The sequence below is a fragment of the Kogia breviceps genome, chromosome 5 (genome assembly GCF_026419965.1).
Source record: "Kogia breviceps isolate mKogBre1 chromosome 5, mKogBre1 haplotype 1, whole genome shotgun sequence".
In the NCBI taxonomy this organism is placed as follows: Eukaryota; Metazoa; Chordata; class Mammalia; order Artiodactyla; family Physeteridae; genus Kogia; species Kogia breviceps.
This window is the reverse complement of record NC_081314.1, coordinates 101256929-101282786: the sequence shown is the minus strand read 5'-3', so window position 1 is coordinate 101282786 and position 25858 is coordinate 101256929. Positions and strand designations below refer to the sequence as shown.

General features: G+C 42.1%; 2 protein-coding genes across 14 annotated transcripts in view; both read left to right on the top strand.

The window, feature by feature from the left end:
- NXPE3 (neurexophilin and PC-esterase domain family member 3) overlaps positions 1 to 10832 on the top strand; it is a 52916-nt gene extending 42084 nt beyond the window's left edge. For 8 of the 13 annotated variants that reach the window (XM_067034725.1, XM_067034722.1, XM_067034721.1 and 5 more), the window contains 2 exons: positions 5489 to 5695; positions 9291 to 10832. In XM_067034725.1, coding sequence (XP_066890826.1) covers positions 5489 to 5695; positions 9291 to 9841 — 758 coding nt within the window. In that variant the 3' untranslated portion in view covers positions 9842 to 10832. The remainder of the gene's footprint in view (positions 1 to 5488; positions 5696 to 9290) is intronic. The other 5 variants (XM_067034727.1, XM_067034728.1, XM_067034729.1 and 2 more) reach the window with 1 other exon arrangement.
- Positions 10833 to 14512: 3680 nt separating this feature from the next.
- NFKBIZ (NFKB inhibitor zeta) overlaps positions 14513 to 25858 on the top strand; it is a 31014-nt gene continuing 19668 nt past the window's right edge. Inside the window, exon 1 of the mRNA XM_067034718.1 lies at positions 14513 to 14837. The gene's annotated coding sequence lies outside the window, so the exon portion shown is untranslated. The remainder of the gene's footprint in view (positions 14838 to 25858) is intronic.

Sequence of the window (25858 nt, the reverse complement as noted above, 5' to 3'; positions counted from 1 at the left end):
CATCTCCCTCCCTCCCACCCTCCCTATCCCACCCCTCTAGGTGGTCACAAAGCACCGAGCTGACCTCCCTGTGCTATGCGGTTGCTTCCCACTAGCTATCCACTCTACGTTTGGTAGTGTATATATGTCCATGCCACTCTCTCACTTCGTCACAGCTTACCATTCCCCGTCCCCATGTCCTCAAGTCCATTTTCTAGTAGGTCTGTGTTTTATTCTCGTCCTACCCCTAGGCTCTTCATGACATTTTTTTTCTTAGATTCCATATATATGTGTTAGCATACAGTATTTGTTTTTCTCCTTCTGACTTACTTCACTCTGTATGACAGACTCCAGGTCCATCCACCTCACTACAAATAACTCAGTTTCGTTTCCTTTTATGGCTGAGTAATATTCCATTGTATATATGTGCCACATCTTCTTTATCCATTCATCTGTTGATGAACACTTAGGTTGCTTCCATGTCCTGGCTATTGTAAATAGAGCTGCAGTGAACATTGTGGTACATGACACTTTTTGAATTATGGTTTTCTCAGGGTATATGCCCAGTAGTGGGATTGCTGGGTCATATGGTAGTTCAATTTTTAGTTTTTTAAGGAACCTCCATACTGTTCTCCATAGTGGCTGTATCAATTTACCTTCCTACCAACAGTGCAAGAGGGTTCCCTTTTCTCCACACCCTGTCCAGCATTTATTGTTTCTAGATTTTTTGATGATGGCCATTCTCACTGGTGTGAGGTGATACCTCCTTGCAGTTTTGATTTGCATTTCTCTAATGATTAGTGATGTTGAGCATTCTTTCATGTGTTTGTTGGCAATCTGTATACTTCTTTGGAAAAATGTCTATTTAGGTCTTCTGACAATTTTTTTTTTTTTTTTGGCGGTACGCGGGCCTCTCACTGTTGTGGCCTCTCCTGTTATGGAGCACAGGCTCTGGACGCACAGGCTCAGCGGCCATGGCTCACAGGCCCAGCTGCTCCACGGCATGTGGGATCTTCCCGGACCGGGGCACGAACCCATGTCCCCTGCATCGGCAGGCGGACTCTCAACCACTGCGCCACCAGGGAAGCCCGAATAATCTTGGTTGTATGTTTTTCTCTTACATCACTTTAAGTATGTCCTGCCACTCCCTTCTGCCTTGCAGAGTTTCTGCTGAAAGATCATCTGTTAACCTTATGGGGATTCCCTTGTATGTTATTTGTTGTTTTTCCCTTGCTGCTTTTAATATTTTTTTCTTTGTATTTAATTTTTGATAGTTTGATTAATATGTGTCTTGGCATGTTTCTCCTTGCATTTATCCTGTATGGGACACTCTGTACTTCCTGGACTTGATCGACTCTTTCCTTTCCCATGTTAGGGAAGTTTTTAACTATAATCTCTTCAAATATTTTCTCAGTCCCTTTCTTTTTCTCTTCTTCTTCTGGGACCCCTATATTTTGAATGTTGGTGCGTTTACTGTTGTCCCAGAGGTCTCTAAGACTGTCCTCAATTCTTTTCATTCTTTTTTCTTTAGTCTGCTCTGCAGTAGTTATTTCCACTATTTTATCTTCCAGGTCACTTATCTGTTCTCCTGTCTCAGTTATTCTGCTGTTGATTCTTTCTAGAGAATTTTTAATATCATTTATTGTGGTGTTCACCATTGTTTGTTTGCTGTTTAGTTCTTCTAGGTCCTTGTTAAACCTTTCTTGAATTTTCTCCATTCTATTTCCAAGATTTTGGATCATCTTTACTATCATTACTCTCAATTCTTTTTCTGGTAGACTGACTATTTCCTCTTTGTTTGTTTGGTCTGGTGGGTTTTTAGCTTGCTCCTTCATCTGCTGTGTGTTTGTTTGTCTTCCCATTTTGCCTAACTTACTCTGGGGTCTCCTTTTTGCAGCCTGCAAGTTCGTAGTTCCCGTTGTTTTTGGTGTCTGCCCGCAGTGGGTAAGATTGGTTCAGTACATCATGTAGGCTTCCTGGTGGAGGGGACTAGTGCCTGTATTCTGGTGGTTGAAGCTGGATCTTGTCTTTTTTATGGGCAAGACTGTGTCCAGTGGTGTATTTTGGGGTGTCTGTGACCTTATTATGATTTTAGGCAGCCTCTCTGCTAATGGGTGGGTTGTGTTCCTGTCTTGCTAGTTGTTTGGCATAGGGTGTCCAGCACTGTGGCTTGCTGGTTGTTGAGTGGAGCTGGGTCTTAGCATTGAGATGGAGATCTCTGTGAGAGCTCTCAGTGACTGATATTCTGTGGGGCCAGGAGGTCTCTGGTGGACCAATGTCCTGAACTCGGCTCTCCCACCTCAGAGGCTCAGGCCTGACACCCGGCCAGAGCACTGAGAACCTGTGAACCACACGGCTCAGAAGAAAAGGGAGAAAAAAAGAAGGAAAGAAAGAAAAAATTAAAATAAAAAATTAATTATTAAAATTAAAAAGTAATAAAAAAAGAAAAAGAAAGAAGAAAGCAACCAAACCAAAAAACAAATCCACCAATGATGATAAGTGCTAAAAATTATACTAAAAAAAAAAACCAACAAAAAAACAGACAGAACTCTAGGACAAATGGTAAAAGCAAAGCTATACAGGAAAAATCACGCAAAGAAGCATACACATACATACTCACAAAAAGAGAAAAAGGAAAAAAAACTATATATTAAAAAAAAAAAGGAAGAGAGCAACCAAATCAATAAACAAATCTACCAATGATAATAATCTCTAAATACTAAACTAAGATAAACATAAAGCCAGAAACAAATTAGATGCAGAAAGCAAACCCCAAGTCTACAGTTGCTTCCAAAGTCCACCACCTCAATTTTGGGATGATTTGTTTTCTGTTCAGGTATTCCACAGATGCAGGGTACATCAAGTTGATTGTGGAGATTTAATCCACTGCTCCTGAGGCTACTGGGAGAGATTTCTATTTCTCTTCTTTGTTCACACAGCTCCTGGGGTCCAGCTTTGGATTTGGCCCCATCTGTGCGTGTAGGTCACCTGAGGGTGTCTGTTCTTCGCTCAGACAGAACAAGGTTAAAGGAGCAGCTGATTAGGGAGCTCTGGCTCACTCAGGCCAGGGGGAGGGAGGGGTACAGAATGCGGGGTGAGCCTGCAGCGTTAGAGGCTGGCGTGACATTGCACCAGCCTGAGACGTGCCGTGTGTTCTCCTGGGGAAGTTGTCCCTGGATCGCAGGACCCTGGCAGTGGCGGGCTGCACAGGCTCCCGGGAGGGGAGGTGTGGAGAGTGACCTGTGCTCGCACATAGGCTTCTTCGTGGCGGCAGCAGCAGCCTTAGCGTCTCATGCCCGTCTCTGGGGTCCGCGCTGATAGCCATGGCTCACGGCCGTCTCTGGAGCTCGTTTAGGTGGTGCTCTGAATCCCGTCTCCTCGTGCACCCCAAACAATGGTCTCTTGCCTCTTAGGCAGTTCTAGACTTTTTCCTGGGCTCCCTCCCAGCTAGCTGTGGTGCAGTAGCCCCCTTCAGTCTGTCTTCATGCAGCCAACCCCAGACCTCTCCCTGGGATCCGACTGAAGCCTGAGCCTCAGCTCCCAGCCCCCGCCCACCCCGGCGGGTGAGCAGACAAGCCTCTCCGGCTGGTGAGTGCTGGTCGGCACTGATCCTCTGTGTGGGAGTCTCTCCGCTTTGCCCTCCGCACCCCTGTTGCTGCGCTCTCCTCCGTGGCTCCGAAGCTTCCCCCCCTCCGCGACCCTCTGTCTCCGTCAGTGAAGGGGCTTCTAGTGTATGGTAACCTTTCCTCCTTCACAGCTCCCTCCCACTGGTGCAGGTCCCATCCCTGTTCTTTTGTCTCTGTTTTTTCTTTTTTCTTTTTCCCTACCCAGGTACGTGGGGAGTTTCTTGCCTTTTGGAAGGTCTGAGGTCTTCTGCCAGAGTTCAGTAGGTGTTCTGTAGGAGTGGTTCCACATGTAGATGTATTTCTGACGTATTTGTGGGGAGGGAGGTCATCTCCGCGTCTTACCTCAACGTCATCTTGAAGGTCTCCTTCCAAAATAATTTTTAGTATAGAGATAATATCAAGAAGTCAAAGAAGCTGAAAACTGTCACAAATAGGAGACTCAGTTAAATTTAAATTTCTGAGTCATATTTAAATTTAAATTTAAATTTCTGAGCATTTGGATTTTAAATTGTGATTTAACAGGTGAGACTATAAAATTACTGGATTATGATCAAGATTTCAACTTTGGTCTGTGTAAGGGAGTGATATAAAATGATTGGTGGTTTTTTGAAGATTGCAGATTTGAATAATAAGTGTTAAAAATGAATAAATGTACTTTAAGGAAAAAAGCCAAAAAGAAAGATATCTATGGCCTCTCACTGTTGTGGCCTCTCCCGTTGCGGGGCACAGGCTCAGCAGCCATGGCTCATGGGCCCAGCTGCTCTGCGGCACGTGGGAACCTCCCGGACCGGGGCACGAACCCGTGTCCCCTGCATTGGCAGGCGGACTCTCAACCACTGCACCACCAGGGAAGCCCTAAACAGCTCTTTTTGAGAGGCAATGTAACACAGTGGTTAAGAACATGGGCTTGGGGGCTCACAGGCTTGGATTAGATCCTGGCTTTGCTACATACTAGCTCCGGATCAAGTTGCTTAAATGTTTTGAAAGGTAGGGATAACAGGACCTACCTTAAAGGGTTATTGTGAGCATCCCATGAGATAATACATTTAATTGCTCAGAACAGTGTCTGGTGCAGAGTAAACCTGCAAGAAATATTAGGCATCCCTGTTGAAGCATGTAAAGCGTGCCATTTTCGCAGTGGCATTTTCTGAGGGAGGTGTTAGGGCAGAAAGGTGTTGACTTTCCCTGTGAAAGGTATCCTGGCACTTGTGTTATCATGTGTAGCTAGGCTACAACCATGAAACACACTGCTGAGGCAATTTTAATATTGTTCATTGTGCATAAAGACTTCTGAACCTTTTGTGTTGTGGGCAGTAAATCTTTAGAATGTGTGTCATTGGTTTGTTTTCTGTATTCAATGGCGGTTTTCTGAGTTAATATTTGATTGTAGGACCCATGGATTGAAACTTTTCTTTTTAATGGGCTGAGAAACAGTGTGTACTAATATTATTATGCATATGTAAAATATGAATTAAAATTTTTACTTGCCTCACAGGCATTTGGATGAGAAGTTCTTCTCCTGTTCTGGGATAATGTTGGACAATGCTTAGATCTACACATTTCCTTAGTTTTTGCCTGCCTTTATTTTTGGCTTTGAGAAAAACATGCATAATCAGAGGGAATGATCAATGTCCCCTTTCCCCTTTGAGGGTGTCCACAAACACCTTCACACCCACTTCAGATCTTCCTATTTTTGTGCAAAGGAGAACTTTTTGTAGGAGAGGGAAAGTCTGGGATTTCTTTGAGATGTGATGGCAGGAAATGTTATCCGTAGCCAGCAAGCTAACAAACATAGGGCCATAATTGTGTTTCTTGGAACATTTTTTATGTATGGTTTGTTGGAGGAGAATTTCAGAATATCTTTTTTTTTTTTTTTTTTCCAGAAACCAACAACCTAGAGCTATCTCAAGGCTTAGGAACTTATCCTTCTGGCTATTATTACAAAAATCAGTGGAGGCCCAGAAAGTTTAAGATGCGCCAGTTTAATGACCCTGACAACATTACAGAATGCCTACAGAGAAAAGTGGTGTATTTATTTGGTGACTCGACAATCAGGCAATGGTTTGAATACCTCACTACATTTGTTCCAGGTTGGTACTTTGCTTTTTGTTTCATAACTCTTTCCCACACATACAAAATTCAGCTTTGAAATAAGCAGACCCAGTCCGGTGCCTGAAGAAAGGCATCAGATGAGGAAGCAGTTATTTCTCTGTAGGACTGAAGAGGTGTCCTAACCTTGGAGAGTTGAGTGATAGTTTCTGATCAATGGTGGGGCTGTGACGCATCGATGAAAGCACTGGCTGCTTGTTGAAGTTCATACCACTCATGAGCTGTGTGACCCTGGACGAGTCATCTGCTTCTCAGGGCTTCACTTCTCCAAGTGTGAGCTGAGGCAGCAGGGCACGCTCACCTCACAGGTGTCTTTCACTTCTAGCATTCTGGGCTGTGAGATAGAAGCGAACATTTCCAGTTGTTTCTCTTCTAGTTCTATTTGGTCCAACTCCAAGTTTATCATAGATTTAAGTGGAAGGAGGCGGCAAAACTGTCGCCCATTTTAATGCATCCATGCAGCAGAGCCATCCCTGCTCACCCCTTGGGCCGTACATTGGTGTGACTCTGAGGTGGAGCTGCCTCCCAGCAAAAGGGAGATTCTGGTCGGTCTCAGTCTTCTTAGCTTCTTGGTCTCCCTGCTGGGCCCTGGGGCAGCTCGCCAGACTTGGAATAAAACCCCACTCATTGGAGGGCCATCCCTTATTCACAGTGGGCCTTTCGTCTTCCTGGAAGTGGTGTGGATGGAGTGAGGAGGGATGGATTCGGGGCAGCAGGACTAAAGGCCCCGCTTAGAATTTAGAGAGCTGATGAATAGTTCTGTGGGAACGGGGTTTTTTGGTGGTTTGTGTGTTTTTAATTTTTTAAAAAACTTTTTATTTTTGCAGTATAGCTGATTAACACTGTTGTGATAGTTTCAGGTGCACCGCAAAGTGACTCTGCCACACATATACATGTATCCATTCTCCCCCAGACTCCCCTCCCATCCAGGCTGCCACATAACATTGAGGCAGAGGGCCTCAGTGGCTGCTTTTTTTTTTTTTTTTTTTTTTTTTGCGGTATGCGGGCCTCTCACTGTTGCGGCCTCTCCCGTTGCAGAGCACAGGCTCCGGACGCGCAGGCCTGGCGGCCATGGCTCACGGGCTTAGTTGCTCCGCGGCATGTGGGATCTTCCCGGACCAGGGCACGAACCCGTGTCTCCTGCATCGGCAGGCGGACTCTCAACCACTGCGCCACCAGGGAAGCCCAGTGGCTGCTTTTTTGATGGCTGTTTATGGACAGGGCTTTTCATGAAAAAACTCCCACAGTTGGGAGTGGTTGTGTGTGATGTTTTTCTTTTTTCTCTTTTATTTATTACATCAACTTAGTTTCAGATTTAATTTTTAGAAGGAAAGGAGGAAGTAGATATGACCCCCCCGAAATAGAAAGTTAATTCCATTTTTGAATTGCTTGCTTTTTTATTGAAACAGACATAGCAGAGTTCTAGTTGATGAAGCGTAAGTTAAAAAGCAGGAGGAGGGAAATCATTTGTATGGCATGATGCTAGGCACAGTTCGGTGCTGACCAGGCAGGGCCCTCCAGGAGCCTGTAGTTGCTTGATTCTTTTCTTGTTTTTTAATAGATTAATTTTATTTATTTATTTTTGGGTGCGTTGGGTCTTACGTTGCTGCGCACGGGCTTCCTCTAGTTGTGGTGAGTGGGGACTACTCTTTGTTGCGGTGCGAGGGCTTCTCATTGCGGTGGTTTCTCTTGTTGCAGAGCACAGGCTCTAGGCACACGGGCTTCAGTAGTTGTGGCACATGGGCTTCGGTAGTTGTGCTCGCGGGCTCTAGAGCGCAGGCTTAGTAGTTGTGGAGCACGGGCTTAGTTGCTCTGTGACATGTGGGATCTTCCTGGACCAGGGCTCGAACCCGTGTCCCCTGCATTGGCAGGCGGATTCCTAACTACTGCGCCACCAGGGAAGCCCCAGTTGCTTGATTCTTAAGTTCTAATGACGTAGCTTGGTATTTCCTTTCATAGCAATGATCACATTGCGTGTCTTGAGCATTTTCCACCCTACCCTTTGCAGACAGATCTTTATAAAGCCTTGTGTTGGGCTTGATCTTAATCAAAAGAAAGAATGGTTAATTGAGCTTTTATTCAATTTAAGTGGGGCCACATGCTACGTAGTAATGAATTAGGTATGAGAATCTAGAAGAGGAGCCTGGGAACTCATGGAGAAAAAAGTGAAACCTTGACTTTAACCCTTAAGAGTAAATAATATGAGACAATTACAGTTTGATGGTACTTCTTCAGAATTGACTGTAAACTCCTTGAGGGCAAGGACTGTGACTTACCCATCTGAGCATTGCTGGCTTTTTTTTTTTTAAAGCTGGGAAACTATTCTAATTTATTTTATTATTTTTTTATTCGATTTTTTTTTTTTTTTTTTTTCTTTTTGGCCGTGCCATGAGGGGCCTTAATTCCCTGACCAGGGATTGAACCAATGGCCCCTGCGGTGGAAGTGTGGATTCTTAACCACTGGACCGCCAGCAAAGTCCTGCATTGCTGGCTTGTAGCACAATAGTGCTGGCCGGAACAGGTGCTTAGGAAATGTGAATTCAGTTTGGCTGCCAAGCGTGACTTAATCTGGTCTGTATAAGGCACTTATAGGAATATTTAGGGATATGAGACAGACCCTCTTTCCTCATGGGGTAAATGTTCAGTGATGAATTGTACAGCCTTTTTTTTTTTTTTTTTTTTTTGTGGTACGCGGGCCTCTCACTGTTGTGGCCTCTCCCGTTGCGGAGCACAGGCTCCGGATGCACAGGCTCAGCGGCCATGGCTCACGGGCCCAGCTGCTCCGCGGTATGTGGGATCTTCCCGGACAGGGGCACGAACCCGTGTCCCCTGCATCGGCAGGCGGATTCTCAACCACTGCGCCACCAGGGAAGCCCTGTACAGCCTTTTTGAGGAGTAATAAGGGAGAATAATTATTGATTCCTGGGATCTTCAGAGGAGCAGGACTTGGAAACACAACTTAGATAAAGTAGAGGGAAAGAAGGGAATTCTAACTTGTGCTGCTGTGTTTGTTCTGACAGAGAGAGAGAAGTTTTCTAAGACATAAACAGGGTTTTCCATCCATAGGGTGAAATTGAAAGTCAAAAGAAGCATGGTTGCTTCTTTCTTTTGCTTATTTCAAAAAGAGGTATTTGGTCACTATTATGTGTTTGTAAAAAAGCAGAAGTTATAGTTCTTGACCTGGAAGAAATAATATTGCTCTGTTAGAACAGTAATGTGTAAATGCCAAATCGATGTTTAGATATTCAACAGTCAGTGCAAACAGGAAGATTTCTTGGCCTAATAATTAGAGGTAAACAGGTTATTTTGTTTCTCAGGTCTAGAATCAATTGCTGACGGTATTACTTGTAATGTCATGCTTATGGAGTGATTTAAGTAATAAATGTTAAAATATAAAGGTCCATTGAAGCCAAGGGGGCCAAGGTGAAGTGAAATAGGTGTTTCCTTTACATTCGTATTGTACCTTTTTGTTGTTTTATTTAAAAAAATTGCTCTTTGAAGCCACTAACTAAAGAATAATCAAAATATATCGCTTGGTTTAAACATTCTTATGAATCTGAGTTTTCCTCGTTTCAGATTTAGTGGAGTTTAACTTGGGTAGCCCCAAGAATGTGGGTCCCTTCCTTGCGGTGGACCAGAAGCACAACATCCTGCTCAAATACCGCTGCCACGGTCCACCGATCCGCTTCACGACCGTCTTTAGCAATGACCTCCGTTATGTGGCGAATGAGCTGAATGGCATCGTGGGAGGGAAGAACACAGTGGTTGCCATAGCTGTGTGGTCTCATTTCAGCACCTTCCCCTTGGAAGTGTATATCCGGCGGCTCAGGAACATCCGTCGAGCCGTGGTCCAGCTCTTGGATCGAAGCCCTAAGACTGTGGTAGTCATCCGGACAGCCAATGCCCAAGAGCTGGGACCTGAAGTGAGCCTTTTCAACAGCGACTGGTATAACTTTCAGCTGGACACCATCCTTCGGAAGATGTTCTCAGGAGTTGGAGTATATCTCGTTGATGCCTGGGAGATGACCCTGGCCCATTATCTGCCCCACAAGCTACATCCAGATGAAGTTATTGTGAAGAACCAACTGGACATGTTCTTGTCCTTTGTGTGCCCGTTGGAGAGTTAGTCTGCCCTGCAGGGGACTGGAGGAATCACATTCAGTGACCTTCTCTATCACCTGCACTACGGGAAGTTTATGGGTGGCGCTATGGAGAGATGGCTGCCATTGATATGTATTTAAAATTTTAAAAAAGAGCTGGACTTTATATAATGACTTGTAAGGAGCTTAGAAAATGCAGATTACATTTATATCTACCTATAGGATTTTTTCCCATCTTGACTTATCCATGGGGGAACGATTATTAACAGCATTTACACACTATATTGCCCTTGTAACCAAAGATACTAATGAGTGTGTTTGAACTAGCTTCTCCTGGGAGGGGAGGGGATACTGTGCTGAAAAGTGTGAAAAATGTTGTGACCTAAGTGGACGGGGCAAGTTTGGTTGGCACTGGAGTGTTTGTATCTTGTCTGGTAAAGGAAATTGAGCACATCTACATGAATAGCGTAATTGGTACATCTTCAGCGGGAAGTGAATTAACCCCAAGGCTTGTAATCAGTGGCTCCTGTAACACGCTGAAGACTGCTGTGTCTTAGAAGTTTCTCTTGATGATCCAGTTTTTTCTGGATTACTTGAAAAGGCCAGTGTCCTTGGTCAGAACTTTCTAATGAGAATATTTACAGTGTCCAGCTTTTATCTAGGAAAGAAGCAAAAGGGAAATATGAAAGCAGTATATATAAAATCTGTGCATTGAATTGATATTTGCATTGGGTAATTGCTACTTATCTGATTCAGCTAAATTTTACAGGATGAATACTTACTCTAAAATAACCACTTTTGGAGCTGGAAGCGGAAAATCTAAAAAAAATTTATTTTTGCCTTCTGAAGTTTGAGGGTTTTAAGAATTGACTTTTATGTAAAGATTGCTATTGTTTGTTATAAAGTTGTGGAAATTATTTCCATCCATTTCGAGTATTTCTTTTTTGGAGGTTATTTTGAATTGCATACCCAAATTAGAAATTAAAATCTAATTAAAAATTAAATTTAGATATTGAAATCTGTGATGGGTTGATTTGGGCATAAGGTACATACATTCTGTCATGCTTGGAAGTAAAAGGTGCTGTTCCTATTGGCTCTCTTAAAATAATTGAATTATCAATTTTACTTGACTGTCTTTACCTTATTAATTTTAACTAATTTTAAATTAATTTGTGCCATTTAGTAAGTACTCTTTTCTTTTTGAGTTACAATAGATATACTTTTGTTTATCCCTAAATGAACATGTAAAGAAACTGAGGAGGCTTTAGAGTTGAAGACAGATGCCTAAAGCATGAAAAAATACACCCTTAGAAAAATGGGTCAAAGAATCTGGGTTTTTAACTTAAAACAGAAAGTTTAAGATCTTTCTTTCCTAGCCTTGAGGGCCACCTTCAAGTTTATAAAATAAATAAATATGATTTTAAATTATTTTCTGAGTCTGAAGTGGAGCAGGTAGTTAAATATATTAAGATGGCTTAATTTTAATGGCCTTTAATCTTTAGTGTCTAAGGATCACTTGGAATTTTTTTTGTTTTTTAAAAAATTAATTAATTTTTTTTTGGCTGCGTAGGGCCTTCCTTGCTGTGTGTGAGTTTTCTCTCGTTGCGGTGAGCGGTGGCTACTCTTTGTTGCGGTGCGTGGGCTTCTCACTGTGGTGGCTTCTCTTGTTGCTCAGCGTAGGCTCTGGGCATGTGGGCTTCATTAGTTGTGCCACATAGGCTCAGTAGTTGTGGCTTGCGGGCTCTAGAGCACAGGCTCTGTAGTTGTGGCACAAGGGCTTAGTTGCTCTGTGACACATGGGATCTTCCTGGACCAGGGCTCGAACCCGTGTCCCTTGCACTGGCAGGCGGATTCTTAACCACTGCGCCACTAGGGAAGTCCCTCACTTGGAATATTTGATAAAAATGCAGAATTAGGGGCTATGCCTCTGGGAATTGTGGAATCAATCTTAGTGACAAATGCCCAGGAGTTCTGATGCTGTGATGGTATTCTACATTTTGAGAAACACAGAGGGAAGATAGAACTAAGGAAATAATATTTTTTTGTCTATCATTTTAGGAACTTTTCCCATAACATTTAATTCTGATCATGGTCTAATAGTGCAGATAATAGCTCCATTTTATAGATGAGGAACTTGAGTTTAGATTTGAACTAAGGTATGTGAGAGTCCATAGCCCTTTTCAAGTAGAACTTTTTGGACTTTGTAAAGAGGTTTTATTTTTTATGAAAGAACTTTTGAGCATTTACTCAAGGATCACTGGAGGAGGCTGAGTCATGTCTTCCCAGGAGAATTTCAATTTCCACTGCCTCTCCAGAGTTTTGGAGTGGTACTACTTGTTTGTGCAAATGATTTCTCATGATCTCATCCCGTTAATTTTTGATTTAGTGACATGTCCTAAAGATCTGATGACATAGTTTCTTAAAGTATTCTCATTCACTCTATCCTTCTAATGTGTTTTTCTATGCTCGTGTGGAAGTTAAAAAAAATGCTAAGTGTAGAGTTTGGAATATTACCTAAATCATTCTCAGAACAATTAGATACAATATTTTAATTTCTTCTGGAAAGTTTATTTTAAGCCAATATCACAGAGTTGTGACTATTAGCATGCCAGCCAAATAATATAGTTTATTTTAAATATATTTTCCATTATAAATGTAAAGGATATTAAATAAACATATTGTAAAATCTAGAAAAAGAAAATCTATGGATAGAATCCGTAACTCTATCATCTGTGATGAGCATTAGCAGTTTGGTTTATTTTCTTCTAGGTTTTTTAAATCACATAGCTGTAATCACAGAGGTCATGTAATTTTTATCTGTGGTTTTAAATTTAACATACAAATATTTTTCTATGTTTTCATGACTTAATTATAAAAGTCTGCCTAACAGTTTAGCTAAATGATATCATTATTTACATAGGTTGGCCATTTAGATTTATAATAAAATATTAAAATGGTGATTAATATTTAATTTCATTGGGTTAAATATCAATTTCTAGTTTGGAATGACATCATTAACTTCATTTAGTGGATCTCCTCATATTCTAGAACTTAAATGATTAATTTGATGCTAATTGTGAAAGGGAGTATCCATAATAAGGCTCTTCTATGAAAATTATATTTTTAAAAGTTAAGAGTAACTTTTCTTTAGCAAATATAAGTTTGTTGTTCCAATATGATCCATTTTACCTTTCTGAACAACCAACATTTTGTTAAATACCAACTGACTGATACTTCCCAGCTTCAGGTATTAAGTTTCAGATTGATACATCTGGGCGCTTGCCAAGAATGTGTATGGTAAGCCTTTATATCCCTGTGTTGCAAGCCAGAGGTGAGTCTGCTTCTGGGCCCTATTAAAGGAAATAACAGTTACCCAGAAAGTACTAGGAAATAAACGTCCAAGGGAAACAACAGAAATAAGACCTCCCCTCTCCATTCCCCCCTCCACCCCCCCAAAAAAGCTGCTCAGCATTATCTTTGTAGATCTGGGTAAATTCAGCTTTTAAAGATTAGCTAGTCGCTCATGCCAGAAATCCAAGTGTATTCATTCTCTTGTGTTAAACATTATTCTCTCCAGGGTTTATGTCTACAGTGGAGTGCATTTGCCTGACTCCTCAGTGTGCAATAAATAAATAAGGTCTGGAAAGCGCTCTTTTCCTCTTTGAAAGTGAGACCACAGTCCCAGAGTACTAGGGGCGCCTAGGAATTCTGGGGGAGGACGGGGGTGAGGGTGGAAAATCCGAGGGTTGTTGAGGGCATCAGTTTATAGGATGCAGGAGGTAGAAGGGCACAAAATGCACTTCAAGTTCACTTTGTCTCAGAAGTGCACTTACAGCTTAACTTTTTAGAAAACGTGTGAACTTAAGTGTGTTACATTTTGCTTTTTAATATTCTGCATGAAATGAGAGGAAGTCAGGCTTCTTTTAAGTAGGACCGTCTGCTGTTTTAAAGTTTTAAGGATCTTCTGGTGTTTAGGTCTAGATGCCCATTCCTATTGGAAAGGCAGACATTTCCTGTCTAATTCTAAAGCTGGATTGTAAGACTGCCTTGGGGGGACGGGGGGGGGGAGGGGAAGCAGTACAGAGATGACAGTCGAAAGTGTCCCAAAAGAGAAAGAAGCCACAGTGAAACCTAATGTCGTAGAAGACATCCTTTCACTGTTGCGCAATGGTTCATTCTCTGTTTAAATTTACCCCACATGAAAATAATGTAATCTTCATATTACGGGACCACTGCTTTATTTACATCGCAGATTCCTTGTCCTTTAGTTTGTCAGTGAAGGCACACGATGGAGACACTACTTTCTGATTGCCATATTTGAAAAGCCGCGCTGTAGAAAGCATCCCCCTCCTCAGCCCCCGCAATTAAAGGCTCTACAGAAAAAGCGAAAGAAGCAGAGAAGGTCAATCTCAGTAAGGAGGGGGCAAGGCCAAAGCAGGCAGTAAGTTCACTGAGACGTTTAAAAAAGGCATCCCTAAAAAAACACGTTTTGTTTACAGATTTGCTTCTGATTCCTCTGCGCGGTTCCAGTCCAGGTCTTGGAGCCGACCCTTGAGGGGACTGTCCGGAACTAGGGTCGGTACCTTTCTGGCCTGGGAATTTCCAGGGTGCAGAAAAAAAAGTCCACGCACTAAGTCCTTGCTGCTCCCTTCCCGCCTCCTCTGCCCCTCCTCTGTGCCCACGCAGCCCCTTTCGAATGAGAGTTGGACCGTATTCTGTATTTTAGGAAACAGGTCCTTAGCGTCCCCTGCCCCCATCCCTTTCTAGAGCGGCGAGCAGCAAGCGAACGCTATAAAGGGGGCCAGGGAGAGGGCCTGGCCTTCTCTTGCCAAGAGGTCAGACGCCGGCGAGTTCTTAGAGAAAAAGGCTGCTTAGCTGTCGCTGCTGCTTCTCACGTAACCTCAAAGGGAAACTGATCATCTTTCTCATGCTCTCACGTACTTGGGTTATTATCGCTGATTACAGCTGGAAACAGTTGATTTGCCTTTACGTATTTGTATGACGTGACTCTTCAAACACAAAGGTATATTTTTATTATTTGATATTTAGTATGAAAAAGTATCTTAAATGCTTTTTTTTTTTTTCTTTTCCCATATTCAGATTCTTTACTTTGGAGTCACTTTCTGATATTTGGGTGATCATACTTGTTTGGGGGAAAAATATTAGGGGGCAGTATTTTGGGGAAGGAAAATTTGGGATGTTTTTATAGTTTGCGAATGACTATGAATTGTGTCTGCTCGCCTTGAAGGCCCAGAAAGACTAAGATGCTGATGGAAGAGGTTGGTAGGATGGGTGATGAAAGTATCATAAATCTAATGTAAAAACTTTTATTTAGCCAGTGAAGTAGCCTTTGATACTCCTAGGTAGAAATCTCCCAGGAAGTTTGAGTGTGGGCTTAGAGGTATACTTTCTCACCAAGGGTAGGCATAGAACTATATCTTTATGGAAAAATATATCTGAGTAGATCAAAATGTTGTATAGCATGTAGTTCTTATATTACCTTTGTAAGATGGAAGACATGTATTACAAGACCATTGTATGAACAAAGGAAATCTTGAAGTTTGATGACTTGGCTGAACCCCCAGATCTATTACAATCTGGGATTTTCTGTGAATAAAAGTGCCTTTCTAGGTAGGATGGATTGAGATTGTCTCCAGGAAGATTAGTGAACTGGCCGTATGGGATGGAGGTGTCTCAGAGGATGACATTTATTATATAAATTATAAGCACTTTGTAATATATATTCCCTCACTTTAAATCTGGCATCTAAAGAAATACATTATTGATCAGGTGGAATAATTTTTTTTTTTTTGCATCTCCTGTCAGTAGGTTGTTTAGACAATAAAAGAGGAGAAAATTTTCAAAGCCTTATTCATTCCCCTCAACAATCCCTGATAGATGAGGAGATCAACCACACAGATCATTTAAACATTCAGATAACCCTAAAGTCTTTTTATTTGGCTTCAGAGTACAATGTGTGATCTACCACCTCTCTTCATTATAACATCACTTTGCTTTGGCTAAAGACACAGTTGGGTAGGGTACAGAGGCTATAGGAGAGACAGTCTGGGAAGAGTTAGCACAAGGGCTGGGTGCACGGGAGTCCCCTGGTGGCCTAGTGGTTAGGATTCCAGGCTTTTAATGCTGGGGTCTGGGTTCAACCCCTGGTCGGGGAACTGAGATCCGACAAGCCATGCGGCATGGCAAAAAAAAAAAAAAAAAAAAAAAAAGGTGGGCGCTCAACAAACCTCGTGTTAAACGTTTAGCACTGTCCTTCCCAGCATGGAGGTGATGACCATGCTCAGTATGATTTAGTTGTGCAGCTACAGACTTTTCCTCATTGAGGAAGTTGAGGCAAACCTCTCTCATTCTACTTTGTCCTGAAAGAAGTCCGGAACCAAAAGAAACCCTCTCAGAAGTTAAAGAGCTGTGGAGAGCACTACTGAGAGAGAGGCTTTTCTAAATATTCTGAGTTGCACAGTGAACTGCTGCTGAGAAAACCATTTACTTTTGGCTCTTAGCTGACATTGATCTGGTGGCCTCTTGATTTTTCCCCCCAGGTTAATAGGAAGATCAGGAGGCTGACTTCACCTTTTGGCTTTCTTGGCCTGATGCTGAACTCCTGATGGTGAGAAAGGTGGATATTCCTAATTCCAGATGTTACCTGGGCCTTGACTGATGTAGTCAGAGTGGGCAGTTTCTAAAATTTCTATGATTCTTGGATCTCTTAATCAATTTTTGAAGTTGCCTCAAAGTTACTATGAACTTTATAGGCATTTTACTGTGATTTCTTGTGCACTAAGATTTTTTTGATGGTTTAGCATCTTTTTAACCATTTTGAATTTCCACTCTTTTCCATGAGAAGAGGACGCATGCATACATCTAAGAGGGGAATTCACCTCTCTGCTGACTGGCAGTTTCGGGGTTATGTAATCTCTAACAGGCTCAGAGAGCATCATGCCCCCTACAGTTTTGGTGAAGCCCGTCATTAAAGCTTGCATACGTGGTTTCTGATTAAAGCACTTCCTGTTCCTTGAATTTGGGACTGTCTGTGAGGTAAAACACTTTCCTTCCAAACTAAGTGGATGAAAATACGCTACTGCTTCTTGGGGGAGCTAGTGGATGGGGAATTAACATTTATTAAACACTCGTTTGGGGAGTTGACAAGCAGGATCTCATTCAGCCCTCATAATGGCATCTGAGGCAGGCAAATTAGTCTTATTTTCTAGATGAGGAAATTGAGGTTCAGAGGGATCGACGGTTCAAGATCCCCCAGATCGTAAGTGGCAGAGCTTGGATTTGAATCTGAGGGGCTGTGTCCCCATAGCCGGTGCCCTTGCCACCAGGCCACTGGGATATTAGCGGAGGTACAATGGGGAGAGGTCAGCCTCTTTCCAGGGCTCTGATTTCCCTAGGGTCCTTCCTTTTCCCTAGCTCACACCTGGCTACCATCTACTCCCTGTTCAGTTTTAACTGGTAGTTAGTTAGGGTAGTTGATAACCACCATAACCCTTCATATTTTAAGAAGATCCCAGGGAAAATCTTTCAGACCTCAAAGAGTGAAGCTATATGGTGGAATTAATGGGAGTGGTTGCGCTAATGTTTGGGGAGAGGCAGCCTCTTAGTTATTGAGTCGTTTTTGGACACAAGAGCTGGGATTATAAAGAAAGGGGAACCCTGCTGCTTGCTCACCTTGCTCCTGTCAGGATGTTTTCTTCCATGCCGAAAAGCTAAGGCTTGGAAGAACATTCCTAATCACACCTCTGGTGAAGGGCCCTCTGCTACTGCTTCTGAAGAGAGGAGCTGCGGGCATCTGGCAAACCCGTTCACCTGCTCTCAACCATCCCTGCTATTGCAGAGTGAGTTAACTGCCTGAACTAACTTCTTTGAGGGGGTAGGCCCCAGGATAGAAACTTGCATGTTTTGTATCTGGAGATTTTTTAAAAAATTTTGCATGATTCTTTTCCAGTTTGCATTTCCTATAGGCTCCATAGTATAGGATGAGTGGAGTAATAAATAAATCTACTTGGATGGTATTTGTCTTTTAAGGCAGTGTTTCTCAAACTTTATTTTTTTTTGCTCTGGATGCGCAGGCCTAGCGGCCATGGCTCACGGGCTTAGTTGCTCTGCGGCATGTGGGATCTTCCCGGACCAGGGCACGAACCCGTGTCCCCTGCATCGGCAGGCGGATTCTCAACCACTGCGCCACCAGGGAAGCCCTCTCAAACTTTAATGTGCATAAGAATTACCTCACGATCTCATTGAATTACAGATTCTGTTTGTCAGTCTGGGGTGGAGCTTGTAATTCTGCATTTTTAATAAACTTCCATGTGATGCTGATGTTGCAAGGTCCACACTCTGAGTAGCAAAATTATAAGGCTCCTTAAATTCCAGGTAATAAGAAAAATTATGGAGTTTTTCTATAAAATCTGCATATGTCATTTTACCAGGTAGAAAAATAAACTATGTCATGGTTGTGTTACCATTACAATGGTAATGCTACATTCTCTATACATGATACCAAATATCTAAATTAAACTTCTCAAAAACCTGCTAATCAATTAGATGTTATATCATCTCTACAATGGCAATTTCTGGATACTTGGAGACACTAAGTTGTTGCTGTGCACGGGCTCTCTCTAGTTGCGGCGAGCGGGGGCTACTCTTCGTTGCGGTGCGTGGGCTTCTCGTTGCGGTGGCTTCTCATTACAGAGCATGGGCTCTAGGCGCACGGGCTTCAGTAGTTGTGGCACGCGGGCTCAGTAGTTGTGGCTTGTGGGCTCTAGAGCACAGGCTCAGTAGTTGTGGCGCACAGGCTTAGTTGCTGCGCGGCATGTGGGATCTTCCCGGACCAGGGATTGAACCCGTTTCCCCTGCATTGGCAGGTGGATTCTCAACCACTGCGCCACCAGAGAAGTCCAGGAGGTGGGTTTAATTAGCGGTGGAAGACAAGGTTTGGAGAGATGGAAAACGGGCACTGGGCAAGGCTGCCGAATTTACCCTTGGCATCTCTAGTGTCAGGGTAGAGGAACTGGAACTATCTGAAGGATGGCCGATGCTGATGTATCATGGACCTTCCCAGCCCTGCTGTTCTGTGCTGATGTTTCTCAGCTTTTAAACAGCCAATGAAAACAATTTTGTTTTTTTTTTGCAATGTTGAACAGCATCCAGCATTAAGATAAGAAAGTGGTTCTTTTTTTTTGTTTTTGTTTTTTTATTTTTTGCGGTACACGGGCCTCTCACTGTTGTGGCCTCTCCCGTTGCGGAGCACAGGCTCACGGACGCACAGGCTCAGCAGCCATGGCTCACGGGCGCAGCTGCTCCGCGGCATGTGGGATCTTCCCGGACCGGGGCACGAACCTGTGTCCCCTGCATTGGCAGGCGGACTCTCAACCACTGCGCCACCAGGGAAGCCCAAGAAAGTGGTTCTTAAACACAACACTAATGTCAAAATCTAGGGATGGCCCCAGATTGCAGCCAAAGTGTTCATAGCAGCAGGAGGTGGAATGTGTAATGATAATAGTTGCTAAAGGACATGCTATCTCCATCCCATGCCTCACTTATGTTTGTCAATTATCCACGTTTCTTGTTCATCTTTGGAGCGGGGGCTGTCTTAAAATGAAGATTAGCCCTTAAGAAAGGTTACCGTTTATATCTTTGTGTAAATTAATTCTGAAATCCCTTCTTGCAGTTTTACTGGAAGAGAAGGGCACCTGATCAGACTGCAGATATGGGGTGAGATGCAGTGGCAGGAGAAGCACAGGGAATGAAATGTGAGGGTTAAAATCAAGCTCGATGCCTCCCCTGTGCTCCTGCATCTTCACCCAGCCTCCACGTTTCTGTTCATGGTGCTAGCACTCTAGCAATCTCAAGGCCTTTCTTGGGGTGACCTCTGACTCTGTCCTCCCTTTCAGTGTTCAGTTTTGTAGACTATATGTTTGAAATATTTCTCTAAACAATTCTCCCCTCTTTCCATTCCTATAAGCACCACTCAAGTTTAGTTCTTTATGACCTGTCACCTCTAATATTGCATGGTGTCTGTCCTGATCATCTACACACAGCTGTCACTTTATCCATCCTAAAGCATGGCTTCGATCATGCTTTTCCTCGGTTCAAAAACCCTGACTGGCTCCCTGTGGCTTATCACATTAACTCCAATATTCTCAGGTGGCATCTGGCCCTGTAGGGTTGGGCTCCAAGCTTGACTCCATGATTCTCCTCTTCTATATTCTCTTCAAGTTGGGCTGGTGGTCCAAAGAGGCCAGAATGCTTAACAATCTGGTATTAAATGGAGCTTTGAAAAATGAATATCAACTACAACTATCACCATTGAATGTATGCTGTGTACCAGGTATTGTGTTGGGCATGTCATGTACACTACCTCATTTAACCTACATACTGACTGAATTCAGTGATGTACCCATTTTATGGATGAGAAAACAGAGCCTTAGAGAAATTAATTAAAGCTACATGGCTGTTAAGTGAATGAAGCTGGGATTTGAATCTAGGTTTGTTTGACTTCAAAACCCTGTGCTTTTAAGAAGGGGTGAAGAATATTACAGGCAAGAATTCTAGCTTGGATAAAAGTTTGGGACAAGAATTAGTGTAGTGTTTTCCAGGATCATTTGTAAGACTGCATGTTGAGTAGTAGATAGAACTATGAAGGGATAGTGCATTAGTCTGCTAGGGCTGCCATGACAATATTACAGACTGGGCAGCTTAAATAACTGAAATCTGTTTTCTCACAGTTCTGGAGGCTGGAAGCCCAAGATCAAAGGGCCAGCAGGTTTCTCCTGAAGCCTCTCTCCTTAGCTGGCAGATGGCTGCCTTCTCACGTGTGCACATATGGCCTTTCCTCTGCACATATGTCCCTGGTGTCTCTCTTTTAATAAGGACATAAGTCAGATTGGATTAGGGCACATCCTAATGGCCTCATTTTAACTTAATTATTTCTTTAAAGGCCCTTATCTCCAAATACAATCACACTCTGAGATACTGGGGACCAGGGCTTCAACATATGAATTTTGGGGGTACACAATTCAGTCCATAACAGATCTGAGGCAGCTGCATTTTGAAGGGTATGAAAACGACGCATAGGGATTTACTTTTGATATGGGAGGTCATAGGGTCCAGTTGTGGTCGAGCAGGGCTTTCCCAAACAAACTTCCAGCTGCTTTTAAATGTGATGCTTGTGAGAATGAGGACTACAGGATATGTGGGAAGCATTTTGGAGAAGGAACTTTTAGTACTTTTTTTTTTTTGTGGTACGCGGGCCTCTCACTGTTGTGGCCTCTCTCGTTGCGGAGCACAGGCTGCGGACACGCAGGCTCAGCGGCCATGGCTCACGGGCCCAGCCGCTCCGCGGCATGTGGGATCCTCCCGGACCGCAGCACGAACGCGTGTCCCCTGCATCGGCAGGCGGACTCTCAACCACTGCGCCACCAGGGAAGCCCAGTACTTTTTTTTTTTTAACAGTGGAATAAAGGAGCAGAAAGAGACAAAACATTAAGTCCTCTAGACAGTTCTAGAAAAATGAAGATAGTCTTTTGGTGGGGAGTAAAGGAGCCAAGGGGGAGCTAGTTCGGTTTTTGTTCTGTCGATTATACTCTTGGCATCCTGGAATTAGAACTCAGAGGAAAAGGTCAGAGCTGGAGATAGGAATCTGGAGTTTTTAATACAGGTCAGAGTTGAACCTGTGGGAGTGGGGAAGCTTGCTCAGAGTTCAAAACAGACAGGAGACAAGAACGCTCAGGTCTCAAACTGCTTTGCCATCACATAGGTTTGGAAGATAATACAGAAGTTTTCCAGGACGTTTTTGGCTAAAATAGAGTCTCTGGCTGTCTCCCTTTGCCTTGCTTTGTTTTTCTTCACAGCATATTATCACAACCTGGCTTTATATATATATTTTTAAATTTTAAATGTTCTTATTCTTTTTCTTTTTCTTTTTTTTTTTTTGGCCATGCCATGCGGCTTGCGGGATCTTAGTTCCCTGACCAGGGATAGAACCCTGGCCACTGGCAGTGGAAGCATGGAGTCCTAACCACTGGACTACTAGGGAATTCCCTTTTATATTTGTATAGCTATTTTATTATTGTCTGTCTTTCCCAGTAGAATGTAAGCTCCATGAGGGCATAGACTGTTTTTGTTCAGTAGTTGTGGCATGTGGGTTCTTCTCAGAACAGGGCTCAAACCTGTGTCCCCTGCATTTGCAGGCAGATTCTTAACCACTGTGCCACCAGGGAAGTCCTGTCCAATAGAATTTAAACTGATGATAGATTGCTGGATATTGCCTTTTTATCTTCTCTTAAAATAAAACTTTTTTCCTTAACAAATATCTTTAGATAAATGAACACACAGACGCATGTATTTGAGACTCTTGAAATATACAGGCTAAAAACTTAGCTTTGTTTCTGTTTTTCCTTAAATTCTGCTTTCCGCAAATCATGATCACATAGTCCCTTCTCTGCAGTAGAATCTCGTTATGAGAAAGTAGGTGTGACTTTCTTTAAAAATCCAGGTGTTTCAGCAATCTGGTTACTCTTATCAGATTATCTGTTTGCATCTACTCTTTTTGTTGTAATTTTCATTAAGGTTACTTGTCTAGTCCTTTGTTTCTCTCAGATCTCTCTTCCTTTTCCTCATCACACCTGTATTAAAAAATTCACCTCTCATTGTACCTATGTGGGTGCTAACAGTCCATTCAAACGTAAGCCTATCGCCTTTCTGTATAATTTTCTACAGGAGGGCTGCTGGTTATGGTATGGTGTCTCATAAAATACAGCTATAGGTAGGCTAGGCATTGAAACCAAATCCACCCTAATTCTATTTTCTAAGGAATCATAATCAAAGGTAAACCTGAATCTGCTTGTATTTCATACAGGTGAAGACACTTGTTAAATCTAGTCCCTCTTTTTCAGGTAGTCTGAGTGGTATAAAAGGCACTAGAATTTTTTTTTTTTAAACATCTTTATTGGAGTATAATTGCTTTACAATGGTGTGTTAGTTTTTGCTTTATAACAAAGTGAATCAGTTATACATATACATATGTCCCCATATCTCTTCCCTCTTGCGTCTCCTTCCCTCCCACCCTCCCTATCCCACCCCTCTAGGTGGTCACAAAGCACGGAGCTGATGTCCCTGTGCTATGCGGCTGCTTCCCACTAGCTATCTGTTTTACGTTTGGTAGTGTATATATGCACATGCCACTCTCTCACTTTGTCCCAGCTTCCCCTTCCCCCTCCCCGTATCCTCAAGTCCATTCTCTAGTAGGTCTGTGTCTTTATTCCCATCTTGCCCCTAGGTTCTTCATGACCATTTAAAAATTTTTTTTAGATTCCATATATATGTGTTAGCATACGGTATTTGTTTTTCCCTTTCTGACTTACTTCACTCTGTATGACAGACTCTAGGTCCATCCACGTCACTACAAATAATTTAATTTTGTTTCTTTCTATGGCTGAGTAATATTCCATTGTATATATGTGCCATATCTTCTTTATCCATTCACCTGTTGATGGACACTTAGGTTGCTTCCATGTCCTGGCTATTGTAAATAGAGCTGCAATGAACACTGTGGTACATGACTCTTTTTGAATTATGGTTTTCTCAGGGTATATGCCCAGTAGTGGGATTGCTGGGTTGTATGGTAGTTGTATTTTTAGTTTTTTAAGGAACCTCCCTACTGTTCTCCATAGTGACTGTATCAGTTTACCTTCCCACCAACAGTGCAAGAGGGTTCCCTTTTCTCCACACCCTGTCCAGCATTTATTGTTTGTAGATTTTTTGATGATGGCCATTCTGACTGGTTTGACATGATATCTCATTGTCGTTTTGATTTGCATTTCTCTAATGATTAATGATGTTGAGCATTCTGTCATGTGTTTGTTGGCAATCTGTATATCTTCTTTGGAGAAATGTCTCTTTAGGTCTTCTGCCCATTTTTGGATTGGGTTGCTTATTTTTTTGATATTGAGCTGCATGAGCTGCTTGTAAATTTTGGAGATTAATCCTCTGTTCATTGATTCATTGGCAAATATTTTCTCCCATTCTGAGGGTTGTCTTTTCATCTTGTTTATGGTTTCCTTTGCTGTGCAAAAGCTTTTAAGTTTCATTAGGTCCCATTTGTTTGTTTTTGTTTTTATTTCCATTTCTCTAGAAGGTGGGTCAAAAAGGATCTTGCTGTGATTTATGTCATAGAGTGTTCTATGGCACTAGAATTATTGGGTAAAGTAATTTAAAGCAATAGTTGTCCAACAGATCCGGAATTTCTCCTTAATGGTCTATCACAATCACTGGGGAGGTGTTTTCAAGGGCCATACAACCCCATTTTGAAAATCGTAGTGGCCAGAGAAAACCTTTCTGGTGGAAGTATATCATACCTCTCAGGTGTGCTGGTGGAAGAAAGGGGTTGAGAATCACTGGTCAAAGATTCTGAGAGTTAGAACAGAACACATGAAACTAAAAGATGACTTTGTTTCTATCTATCCTCTACTCTTTATCACAGGTTGGTCTTTTGGTCCCCCAGACCCTGTTTGCTAGCATTTATGGAATGTTTAAACTGTATAGGATGATGTAGGCTGATGGGAAGAAGAAACTCTGCAGGGCAACATGTAATCCAGAATGAGGTTAAGAGATGAAATTTGAGCATGCTTGTTGGAAATAGAGAAAAGTGGAAGGATGTTAACAGGAGAATCTGTCTACTGAACCTCATGTCTAATTTAGTGTATCTTTGTTCATTATAATAGTTTTCTGACCTACAACTTCTACAGTTATTATTAAAAAAAAATACATTGAGTTTCTTCCTAACAGTTGGATTGCACAGTGGGAAAGTACTCTGTGGGGAAATGCTATGCAGACAAAAGGTATGAAAAGTTTTTGTTCAATATGTAATCTGTTCTCCCTGCTTCTCTCAGCCATACACATACAAGTAGGTTGGAGACTCACTCAGTGGTCATAATAATTTATGGGAACTGGAAGGGAACTAACATGAAGTGTCTAGGATGTGTCAGATACTTTACACACATTGTACATTACCTCGTTTGGTCTTAGCAATTTGATTTAGATAATAATAGTCCACTTTATATGTGAGTAAACTGAGGCTCAGAGATGAAGGACTTGCCCCAAAACACACAGCTGGTCAGTGCTAGAGCTGAGTTTGCAGGCTTCAAAGCCATGACATTGCAGTGCTTCTGAGCACTTTTGTTTAAAGCAAGAGTTCGTAAACTTTTTCTGTAATGAGCCAAATAGTAAATATTTTAGGTTTTGTGGACTAAGAGACAAGATAGAGGATATTATGTAAGCACTTATATAACCATTTAAAATGTAACTTTAAAAAAATGTAGAAACCATTCTTAAGAGACAGGCTGTGCAATAGGCCAGTTTGGCCCGCAGGCCATAGTAGTAAGCAAAATCAATTTGGGGGGAGGTGAGGTGATTGTTTGAATGAATAATTGTCATTAATGTTATATGAAATTTGCATAGTCTTTTAGTAACTGAGAGTTCAGATTTCCTCATTAAAGAATTCCAATGTTAAATTATCCTTTCAATTCACAGCAATCCATGTTTGTTATATTTTGTCTGCTAAAGTGGATGGTGGTCGGGAAAATTTCATAACTGCGTATTTCACCTTAATCTTTGGCCATTCTCCCAGGCATTAACTACATAAGAGATAAAGTATATATAAATACCTAACATAGTATTCAGTACATGGTGTAGTTACTATTAACCTTATCAGTAAATGAAAGTATTATTATGTTGTGGGTCTATAATTGTTTTTTATTTTGGGGGGTAATGATGTCTCTCCCGTACATGGTCTAGGTTAATGTCTTCTTCTCAGCTCTTAAACATTTTTATAATTAGTCTTTCTATTTGGTACATACTACTGTCCTTGTTTATAGAAATTCAAAATAAATCCCTGTAGACTTATGTGAAAAAACCAAGCCCCCCAACTCCTCCCCCAACAAAAGCCCCCAAACTTGAAGTTTTAAATTCCGAATGAAAAGTTCTAGAAGAAAAATTCTTCTTGATAAAATTCTTCTTCATATA